Source organism: Ochotona curzoniae, unplaced genomic scaffold, assembly GCF_017591425.1.
Source record: "Ochotona curzoniae isolate NIBS_2020 unplaced genomic scaffold, NIBS_Ocur_1.0 contig_883, whole genome shotgun sequence".
In the NCBI taxonomy this organism is placed as follows: Eukaryota; Metazoa; Chordata; class Mammalia; order Lagomorpha; family Ochotonidae; genus Ochotona; species Ochotona curzoniae.
In genome coordinates, this window is record NW_024466599.1 from 23,387,668 (window position 1) to 23,399,684 (window position 12,017).

At 40.4% G+C, this 12,017-nt stretch overlaps 1 protein-coding gene across 10 annotated transcripts in view; it reads left to right on the top strand.

Moving 5' to 3' along the window:
• LTBP1 (latent transforming growth factor beta binding protein 1) overlaps nt 1–12,017 on the top strand; it is a 396,687-nt gene that overhangs the window by 254,549 nt on the left and 130,121 nt on the right. For all 10 annotated transcript variants that reach the window (XM_040993049.1, XM_040993050.1, XM_040993058.1 and 7 more), the window contains one exon: nt 11,770–11,892. In XM_040993049.1, coding sequence (XP_040848983.1) covers nt 11,770–11,892 — 123 coding nt within the window. The remainder of the gene's footprint in view (nt 1–11,769; nt 11,893–12,017) is intronic.

The following is a 12,017-nucleotide window of genomic DNA, read 5'->3' on the forward strand; positions in this document are numbered from 1 at the left end:
TTCCAGACAAAATGCAAGGTATCCAATTAAATTTGCATTTCAGATAAACAAAAATGATTAGAAGCATAGTTACACCAAAAAGTATTTATTCACTTGAAATTCAAAATTAGCCGAGTGTATTCATTAAATGTATATTTTGAGGTCATATTCCTTAGCAGTTCGGTATATATTATGTGTGTATAAAAATACGCTTATTTCTCACTTATTCTATGAGAGTGGGTTGACGGTTTTCCTAAGGTACTTTGGCAACAGTTTATCACTTCTGTCTTCTTGATACTTCTGCCTTTGCAGACAATTTGTTCCTCTTTAAGGTTCTCTGTTAGTTCTCTGCTTTGTAGTTTTATCATGCTGTGTGTATATTTAGATCGATCTTTATTTTACTCTGTACAGTGCATTATGAAAGCTCACACATCCCGAAAATTGGGAAGTGCTTAAATATGAAGCTTTCTGTATTGCTTCTTCATCATGCTTTCATGCTAAGGCTTTTGTCAGACAAGCGTTGGAGCTTATCTATTTTTCGTGTCTCTCTTTATTTCATGGCACATTTTTGTACGCTCTGTGCTTTCGCCCTCCCTCCCTTGCCAAATCCGTCCCACTAATTTTCTCTGTATTATTACAATAGTATAATCCTTCAAAAACAAGCATAAATCCATCCTTCTGCTATTCAAGTGTATCCTGGTATTTTAGGTATACAGAATAGTATGAAGTCCAGCATTCTGCTGTCACGATATATTTAGATTTCATTGGGAATCCATCGTTGATTTAGAAGTTGAGATGCATAGTGCTTTTTGTATCTTCGCATTTTGATATGACAGTCTATTATGCTCTTCCTCTAGATGACTGTATGTGCGTTCATGTTTACCTTTGTTGCAAACGGTAGAATTTCATTCTCTTTATTGGCTGAGTAGTAATCCGTAGTGTAGATGTATCACAGTTTCTTTATCCACTTCTCTTCTAATGGGCATCTGGGTTGTTTCCATGTTTTTGCTAACGTAGATTGTGTTGCTATAAATGTAAGAGCACATGTCATTTTCTCATATGCAGATTTCATTTCCTTTGGATATATTCCCAGCAGTGGGATAGCTGGATCATATGGCTGAACAATGCTCAGATGTCTTAGCACTTTCCCTATTGGCTTCCGTGGTGGTTATACTAGGTTACACTCTGACCAGCAGTGAAGGATGGTACCTTTCTCCCCACATCCATGCCAGCAGGTGTTGTTAATAGAGTTCTGAATGTAGGCCGATCTCACTGGAATTAGGTGGAACCTCAACATGGTTTTTATTTGTATTTCTCTGTTGGCTAGGGAGCCTGGGAATTTTTTGTATGTCTTTTAGCCATTAGAATTTGTTCTTTTGGAAATGTCTGTTCATTTTTCAAGTCCCTCTAAAAATCTTTTGTTTTTTAATTTTCTTGCCTCTTGTTGTGAAATTTTGAATGAATGTATCAATTCAGTTTTCCAGTTTTCTAATTCTTGCTCTCCTTTTCCCATCTGTGACATTTCTAAGAATGTTTTCCATTTCCAAGGTTTTCACCAACTCTCTGTTCCTGTTTTGTATTTTATTTTTCTTAAGAAGTATTCATTTTATAACAGGGTAAAATTTTTTAAAAGAATCTTTGTGAAGCTGTTTCATAAGTTATTTGCATCTGGAGAATATTCTTGTTTAAATCACTAACTTCAAGAGTTCTCATAGCAAGCAAGAATTAGGATTTTTAACCAAGTTTGCAGGCTCATTTTGAATCTGAAGCTTATTTTTATTCCTTTTAGTCCCTTAGCTTTTCCTAACAATTTAACAAAAACTTCCACTTGGTGATTTCTCCTTGGCTAATATTAGAGTTATCTTTTTGTTTATCGTTGCCTGCCACCTTTTGTGTTTAGTTGTTTTGCTAGTTTGTATTGAATGCCTGTTTAGTAGAACCACTTTTTCAGTGTTTTAAAAGTTTTACTAATCATAAGTTTCACTTTAGGAGATGAATTTCATTGACATAGAGATCTTAAAACTGGTGACTCTCTCCCCAGATGTCCTCAACATTTAGAGCCAGGTCAGCTTGAAGCCAGCAACTGAATGTAAGCCTCCCACATGAGTGACAGTCACCCAAGTTCCTGACCATCATCTTCTCCCAGAGCAAGCATTAGCAGGAAACCAGAACGGAAGTGATGGAGCTGGGAATTGATCAGGCATTCCCATAGGGAGTGTGGAGGATCTGAAGTAGGATATTTAAATGCTGCCCAAATGTCTGCCCCTGAGCTGCTGGCATCAGTCTGCTCCACTGAAACTTCATACTAACTTAGTATGTCAGGACGCATTTTGCTCTAGAAAAAAAAGTTTTTAATTTTCATTATTGTGAGGTCATTGTGCATCTCAACTTGAGACTAATATGGAAAAAATAATGGAGGAAATAACCCATAATTCTTAAAATTAGACATTAGTACTGTTTTTTTAAAAGATTGATTTAATTCTATGGGAAAGGCAGATCTACAGAGAGAAGGAGAGACAGAAAGATTCTCTGTTTCATTCTCCAAGTAGTCCCAGTGGCTGGCACTGAACTGATTGGGAACCAGGAGCCAAGAGCTTCCTCTGGGTCTCCCATGTAGGTGCAGGGTCCTGAGGCCTTGGGCCATCCTCCGCTGCTCTCTCACGCCACAAGCAGGGAGGTGGATGGGAACTGGAGCAGCCGGGACATGAACCAGCATCTATATAGGATCCTTGCACATGCATGGCAAAGAGTTTAGCCCCTAGGCCGGTGTGTCAGACATAGTAGTTAGATTTTAAGTCAGCTTCCTGCAGGGTCACATACGTATTGAGCAGTGCACAAGTGATAGGGAATACAGTTACATGAATAAACAGCTCGCAAAGTAAACGCTGTGTACCTATCAGCTCAAGAAATGGGGTATTACCTGCACCCTGCAACTCCTTGCTTTGTTCTTTTGCAAGCTTTTCTTTCTTTTCCAGGAATAATCAGTACTGTCTTAGGGACACAGATTGGTATTGTCTTTCTGAACTTGCAAGTCATGCAGTATGTGTTCTTTCATTCAGTAGAATATGGCCTGTACGATTTCAGCGTTCAGGATTCTGGCTGGTGGAATAATAGCCACTGATATTTTCACTAAAATCTTTTCACTGCCTTTCCCCCATCTTTCATCAAGTTCTTTGATTTCTCTATTTATGCAGCATTCCTTTTCAATTATGGTTCCCCGCCCCACCCCCAAATTCCCTTTATTTCCATTACTATAGAGGAATTGTTATGCTTATTTCCCTCTGGTAGGAATAGGAAAAATACATGAGAGAAGTGTGAGTATAAAGATGAACCTTAGAATACGTTGTTCTAGCTCGGTGTTTGGGAAGTGATAGTCTCTCAGCCAGACTGGAGAACTCAGATCAACACTCTCACAAACACCTACCATTCTTTGGTTTAGATTCTCAGCGATTCATTGTGATGTCCTGCTGTATTTAGTTTCTTAATCCCACAAATGCTGGGGTACTTCAATGTGAAGCCAAATCTTAGTTTTTTAAAACTTGCTTATTCAATTGTTTTCTACTAGAAAGATAGAATGGAAAAAAAGAAAGAAAGATAGATACACAGATGGATCTTTTATCTGCTGTTTCTCCCAGGGAGGGCAGGGCCAGACAGAAGGTAGAAGTTGGAAACTTCACCCAGGTCTCCCGCATCAGTGCCAGGAACTTATGCAATGTTGCTGTCAAGTGCCTGCTGCCAGGCACATTAGATGGAAGCTGGATTGGAAGCAGGAGTGGTAGGACTCAAACCAGCACTCTGGTATGGGAAATACGTTATCAGGGAGTGGATTTACCTGCTGTGCCACAACACTTGGCTCCAAATATTGGCTCAGAGGGAATTAATAAGCACCATACTGATTTGAAAGTGCTGTTTTATGTCCTGGGCACCTTCTTAGAATAACTTTTGCAGTCCCTGGTTTAAATAGACAGCAATATTTTTTTTAAATTAGCATAGAAAGAGCAGATTTCATTCATTCATTCAATTCTGAAGAAGATAACCCTGCTTGCCTGTCCCAATCATCCCCCGTCATTCCCTTCCTTTCTTGTCCTCATTTTAAGGCAAAATATTTTCAGGAAGAATTGAAGTAATTTTTGATCTGCACCTTATCAAAATTTTCAGGTCATTTTAGGATCTACTCATGAACACTTTAATAGCCTCCTGTTCTGCTTATGTCACGGGGGCAGGATTCAAAAAAGGAAATGTCTGTTCATTTTACTCAGGTTTCCTCAGGAAAGACCGTATTGAAGTGAGTCATTAACACGTTGTATTTTCTAGAAGCTTGTTGACCTTAGACTCTGGGACTAGGAAAATCAATGGGAAGATGGCTGTTGTGTCACGAGAGATGAGGAGAGCCGATGATGGATTCCTGTTGCTGTATTTCGAGGAGGGATTTCTGTAGGGCATAGAGACTGTAGGCAGAGCTGCGAGGCCAGCAGGGATAGGGGTATATGTGTGTGGTATGTTTTGAGCAGCATCTTCTGTGTGTGGCACACATTGATTCAGAAATGAATGCAAGATGTTTTCTAGGCTCTAATTCTTTTGTCATGTTACCCTGAAGAGAGAAGCGTGAAAAGGAAGCGAGTTGTTCCCACAGTGGTCAGACTCCTTCCAGTGAGTGCAGACATGGAGTGGATTATCATTTTATAAAGGTCTGTACAGAAAGAGAGAGGATGCTCGGGCAGCAGTGAGCCTTCCAGAGAAGCACACCCACACAAGGGCCGTACATGAGCTTCTGGGGCAGCCCTGAGAAAGCAACATTTTGTAGAATGTTCTTCTCCACAGAACGCCAATCCAGAGGGATGTTCATAGATAGTGTCTAAAAACTCCACAGCCAAGAGTGTAGGAAAAACTAAGTGAAAGGCACTTCTTAGATCTTTTCATGCAGTGTATATAATATAGGCAGTGCCTCGCAAACATGTTTGGCTAAAATGTTCTTTTGCTAGCATTTGATCCCCAATTCTTGCACTTCGTGCAAAATATTTCAGACAGGATTGCTCTACAAGTATTGGTCTTTGTTACTGTTTCTCTCTTATATCCTAAAATACTTGGGGAAAGTGAACATTTTAAGCTGAAATGTTTTTTCAGTTAAAAAATCAAATGAATGAAATAGATTCATTTGTGGCAGGTTGGTGCTTTCAGTTGGCTCATTCAGTTCATGGGCATTGTCTACCATGTAACCTAGTTGGCAAAACCAGGCCTCCTTATGGTAATAATCAATGTTATCACCTTTTTTGGGATTCTCAGTGCCTTTGAGAATGTTCCATCACAGGACAATGCATTTAGACAGCGTAGAAAGATCCTGGCTGGCCAAAAGGTAAGCGTTGGCTTTATAAATAGGTGAAGGGAGGAAATAGAAGAAAAAAATAAACCAGTGGAGTTCTTTGGCAAGTCAGTTCAACAGGAAGCATTTGAAAGCTGAAGATCTAGAAATGGATTCCCTTGCAGAAGGAATCTAAGCCTCTCTGGTCCCTGAGAAGTGTCTTCATGTGCCAACACTGGGTACATATATTTCTGGAAAACTGCCTCTTTCATAATTTAAGAAATACTCATGTGGTCTTAGTGAGCTTGCTTATTAGTCAACTGGTCTGGTTTGGAAAAGTATTCATCTCAAGAGGTATTTTTTCCTGCTGTCAAGAGGAAGTCACACATTGCTAATGGAATTCTTTAAGGGAATTTCTGCCCATCAGCAAAAGCTGAGTGTACTCTGCTGACTCTGGAAAGGTTCATGTTTTTATTCAGTGGGAAGGTCTTCAAGTGCCTTTCTCACATTGTCCCGAACTCCTGCTGGTTACTGAACATGCCTGACTTCCTGCATGCATCCACAGCAGTAAAAAGACAATAAATGACTAGTTTCTTAAACATACATGCTTGCTCGCAGGAAGAGATGCACAAAGGTGTATTTATATCCTCAAGGGGCAACCTTGCTATTCATAATACATTATGCGTGAAATGCCAGGACTTATTTATTCTGTGGCGTTTTCAACTCTGGCAGCTGGCAGCATCTTTTGAAGTCAGAGAATATTGAAGCTACATGTCACCTTGAGGATGATCTGGTTCTGCCCCTTTGTGGCATAGAGGAAGAAACAGGTAGAAGAAACTAAATGAGTATTTCTATGTAACAAATTCAGTATGCTAGGTAACCCAATGGTGAGATATTTCTCTTACTAGATTACCTAGGCTCCTTAACATTTCCTTTTTAAAACATATGGCTAGGGGGGAAATTATCTCTGAAAAATGGAAATAGCTACTTTTGTGTTCACTAACAGTAAGAGTTAGGAACTTCTGGGCAGGTAAGATGTTCTTTGTACACATGTCGGGATGAAGAGGGTAAAGGTCCTCTCTACCCTCTACATTACTATGTTTTTATCCCTGATACTCAAATACTTCAGCTCTATATGTTAAGTTGTTTAAGGAGACACTTATTTTTGAACATTTTTTGACTACTGTTAACTTTTATGCTACAAAAATATCCTGGAATAATTGCAGGTTTGGGTTTGGACCATTGCGATAAAACATTACCTACAGTATAAACATGTGTTTTGGTTGTAGTTTTTGTAGTGCTTACAAAAGTTGTGTTCATGCTATACTAAGTCTAATAAGTGTACACTAATATGTCTAAACAATGCATACATCTTAATTTTGAATATTTTGTAGCTTAAAAATACTACCATTCATCTGAGCTGTTGGAAAAATGGTACCAGTAGAACTGCTTGTCCCAGGATTACTTTCAGTTTGTTAAAATCAACAAACATAAAACACCTTATCTGTGAACCATGATAAAATGAGGCATTCCTGTCCCTGGTTAATAGAAGTGCCCTGTACTAGTAAGCTAAACCATAAGGCATTGCCAGTGTCTAACCAGCCTAGACTCATAACAGTTTGGTGTATTTGAACTGATATGTCAGTGGCCGGAGGTCTGTAAGACCACTATACATCCTTTTAGTAAGTAGGAACGGACGTAAATGTCCTTCATGCTAGCTTTAGCTCCATGATTTTTCCTGCTTCGTAGAGAAGCACATGCAGCTACATTAGTTTACTTGTGTCTGCTTCTAGAAGCTACTAGATGGTTCCAGCACAGCAAGTCAGCGGAGCTATAGAGGCAGGCAACTGGCCCTGTGGGAGTACTTACTCTTTCAGCCATTCATTTGGCTTTCATTATGTAATTCAGTAGGTAGGCTGTGTACAGTAATCATACCTTTCCTGTAAAAGATAGAATCCCACAGTTTTCCAGAGAAATTCAGGAATTTACAGAGGGATGAAAATGAATACACTCATTGTTTTTGTATCTTTCTTTTCTAATACTAAGTACCAAGATAAAGATACTTTCAAGTTAGAATACATGGAGGAAGTTTGGTTGACTTTTAAAAATGTGAAACTTCTGGGATGTCATAGTTGTCAAATATGTTACTAATAAAATTATCAAAATGACAGTGACACTAACACCTTTTGATTTTTGTAAAATAGCATTAGCCTCAGAATTTGAAGTCTACATAGAATTACAATTCCCAACTTGACAATGATGATCCATCTCATTATTACATGTTGACCTGTTGTCTTCTTCCTGCTCACTGTGTCTCTAGTGTCACATGCCCAGATGAAACATGTGCATTTTGAGCCATGTTTTATTCCTAATGTTTCGCAAATCTCATCATTTCTTTGCTTTCCCAGAGCTTATAGAGCTTGACCACCTCTAATAGTTACCTAGACGGCTGCTCAAGATTTTTTTATTCATTTCTGAGGTTTTCATTTAAAATTCATATGACCTAAACCTTTTATTTTGTGTTCCCTTTTAACACAAAGGATAGAAACTATTTAACCTCCCTTAGTTCTCTCAGGAGCATAGTTAGGAATGCAAAAAGTAAAGTGCCAGAAAAACTAAAAACTACTTTCTAAATGTGAAAGTTTGCTTCGAAGTGTTTACTTTTTAAGAGGAGAATGCTTTTCAGATTCAGTTTGTGAGTAAATTCTCTTAACAGATGCTGTCTTATCCTGGGGCTTTAATATTGAAAGTATGTGGAAGGAGCTGCCTTACTTAAAGAGGTGTGGAGGGGGGGGTTGGATGACCATGGTCAAGACACTGCTTGGGATGCCCACATGCCATGTGAGAGATCCTGGTTCGAGTCTTGGCTTTTCTGCTTCTGTCAGCTGTCTGCTGGTGGGTGCATGCCTTGAGATGTAACAGGTGTTGGCTCAAGTACTTGGGTCCCTGCCACCTATGTGGGAGGCCTGGATTGACTTTTGGGCTACTTGTTCAGCCTGGCCCAACCTTGGCTGTTGCAGACACTTGGTGATGAACAAGCAGATGGTAAATGTCTGTCTTCCTCTTTTTGCCTTTCAAATAAAACATGAAAATAAAAATTTTAAAAGATCATTAAAGCTGTTGTGTAGGTGGACAGGGCTCCAGAAATGGGTCTGCCAATCATGGTTGTTTTTGATGAGCCATTTAGAATCCAGATTCCACATATAAAACCAAGACTCTGACCTTGCACATCGCAAACCATGCAGTCCTGAACTCCATAACTCAGCCAGTCTCTGGCTTCCAGCTGAAGTGCCTGTTTATCTTGAGGCCAAGGCCAGCCTCAGCGACTGGAAGAAAATTGCTCAAACACAGAACATACACTGAGACAAGTAGATAAAACTCAAGAAGTCTTTGCTGCCAGCTCCCATCTGTTTCTTGGGGCAGGTTGACTTTAAATGTCTGCTTTGTACCTATAAATGCATATTTTCATCACTGCTGCGTGAGTTTCTCAGGACATGATTGACATCTTTGCTAGAGCAGTTCTTTATCAGGAGGACCACCCATGTCTGAGGAACTTTAGCACCCATTGTGCCCACTCACTGTATGTTCTGCAGTTCAGTTCTTGGGACCACTTAGGGTGTCCCTCAGACAAGCATTCCACACCTCTGTTTGAGTATTGCCAGCTGATTCTCCTTGAGTGCTTGGAGCAAGCAGGTTTTTACATTTCACAAGATATTTTTTTTATATCCAAATGGCTATTATGTGAAAAAGTGTTTAGTGTCTTCACTCACCACAGATTCCACTTGGTGGAAAGACTGACCCTGAGTTGACAAGGATGTGCAGTAGTTGATACTGCAAATGGAAATTGGGCACAGCTGCATTGGGCCAACTGTTGGACAATTTATGAAAGTAAACTTGGGTTTTCTTCTGCAGAATTCTGCCCCTGAGTGTATACTCAAGAGTAAAGAGGACCAGGATCTGATGAACCGTGTTTACACAAAGATCCTCACAGAGCATTGTTAGCAATAGCCCAACATGGAAAGTAGCTCAGTTGCCTGTCAGGGGTAGCCTGAATAAGTTCATTTTGGTATCTCCATACAGTGAAAGACAGTAGTGAAATCATGAGTTAACTTCACTTGCAACAACTGATAATTCTGGCAGGCATGAGAACAAGTAAAAGTCACATAAAATGATTCCCCTCATGTGAAGTTTGAGAGTAAGCAAGACTAATTGATGAAAGTCCAAGTAGTAGTAAACTGGGGGGTTGACTGGGAAGGGGCACAGAGTGGCATTCTGAGGTGCTCAGGGCTAGTCATGATCTGGGTGATAGTTCCATAGAATACATGCACACACAACTCCAGCATTGTACTTAAGTGCACAGACAGTCACCTGTAACTGTACAGTGGGGTGCACTCTAAGGTATGTATCTTCACGCAACTTCAACACCGTGCAAGCACTTCATGCACACTTACGCAAGCCTAGATAGACAGGGTAGGTCAGTCCTCAAACATCACCTCTCTGTACAATCAAGAAATGTGGCAAACATAAGATGTGCGATGCTGCTGCAACCGTACATGGCACTTGTTTTACAACAAAAAATTAACAGATGGAGTATACTTTAAAATAACAAATGTATATTGCTAAAAATACATGATCCAGTAACTGTTATCTAGCATCAAGGGTTATGTACCATGTATAATTATATGTGCCATCCTTTCACGCATTATAAACACAGTGTGGTATTTATGTTGGCATCACTGCAAGTTTGAGTAATGCTTTGTGCCAGGAAGTTACAATAGCCATGATGCCACTAGGTAATAGGAAGTTTTCATCCCCATTGTAATCTTTGGGAGAGCCATTGTACGTGTGATCTGTTACCAAAACAACATGCAGTACATGATTATGAATTGGAGAAAACTTGGAAATTTAATTTCCGTGTTTTTGTATTTGAGAATAAATGAAGGCAGTTACAAGAAACAGATTTGTTTCGAACGTGTGAGAGTATGTTTTAATGAAATCTATGCTTCTAGTTTCCTTTAACCACTTAGTGGAGGCAGACATTGGTGGCACAGACTGATTGGACTAGTGCAGTAGGAAGAGTCTTCCTGAATCTGCTTCTTTGTGTGGACTGTCCTGTTCCTTTTTGTCTGTAACCTGTAAGTTTGTTTGGCCCTTTTGGTTTCACTGTTTTAGTCTTAACTCCTGTCCTGCATTTTCCTGTATGGCATCGTGATCAAGGCAGTAAGCAGTGTTGAGGGGAGCTGAGGGCAGAGCATTGGAAGGGAGCACAAGACTGGGATTGTAAATCAGGTATTTGAGAGTTAGGGTGGAGAGCAACCCTCCACTGAAGCTGGCAGCCAGAAGCAAAGTTGAGTTGGTAATGGTGCTAATATGACAGTCTCCTAGCAGGGGAGGTTCTGGATTGCAGGAGGTGAGCTGTAAGCTGTAGTGGTACAGTCAGTGCACAGGCATCCACCTGTCAAGGGCAGAAGGTGGCTACCCCCACACCCAAGTAGGCCCTTTGGGGCAAGTGTTTTCTCCTTTCTCAGCCTGGGAGAGACATCTTTGACTCCCTTCTTTGTGTTGTCTAGTCAAGCACCATGCACTGTCAACCGCTCATCTTTTTTTGAAGAATGGTTCATTCATGTGTTAGGATCCGTGCTCTCACTACTCCGACTTGTCCTGCTTGCATGAGTACTTCAGTGCCCAGACTTTCAATTTCTTCTCAGACATGTGCTGGCCAGGTAAACTTTCCCGGAGCCTGATTGTGATGACCATTGTCTGCTACTCGGAGACTGTTAACAGAGCTCCTTGTTCTCAGTAAAATTGGATACAAACCTTGCCTGGTTTCTACCAGTTCTGTTTCCAGCGATTTGCCTTCCAAGGAGTTCTTTTCCAGCCCGTGGTTTCACTCATCATTTCCTGAGCCCCTTCCCCTGGCAGTTCTGTGTGCTCATGCTTCACAATCCACCCACAGAATTCCTTCTCTCTTTTCCTGTCCGCCTAACTTCTCCCAGACTCTAGTAACCTGAGGAAATCTTCTTCCTCAATGCCGTAGGCTTGCCTAGGTCAGGGCATCTTCATCGGCAGTTTCTGAATTGAGCGTTGTCAACTTCATGATGGCTCTTCTAACTGGAACAACTTCGACTGCTCTTCATTACTGTAGGTTGTGCTGTAGCTGTGGGCTGCGTAACATGTCAGCTGTACTCACACTAAAAATGTTAGTGGTTTGCAGCCCAGAAGTTTTTCTCAGTTTGGTTCACTAGTAAGTCTTCACCATCTAAAGCGAGGACCCAGCATGTAGGAGGTACAGAATAAATATTTGTTCAAGAAATCGTAGTTGTTCTAAACGTTTTCATTGATTTGACCTGAGATCATTTCTATCTGTAGTATCTTTTTTTTTTCCTACAACTGTAAGATTGTTCCAGTGAAAAAGGAAGTAAATGCAATTGACAAGCCTGGTCTCTGTAGGGCATGACTGCCTCTTCTAAAACGATCTTGTTTTCCTGTAGATATTAATGAATGCCAGCTACAAGGTGTGTGCCCTAATGGTGAGTGTTTGAATACCATGGGCAGCTATAGATGTACCTGCAAAATGGGATTTGGACCAGATCCTACCTTTTCAAGTTGTGTTCGTAAGTAATGACCATTTTTACTTCTGTTTTTGGATCAGTTGTCTCTGGGGGGTTACTCAGTAGAAGGGACATCCTCAGTGGTCAACTGGAGCTTGCAAATTTACTGGAAAACCTCAGTAGTGAAT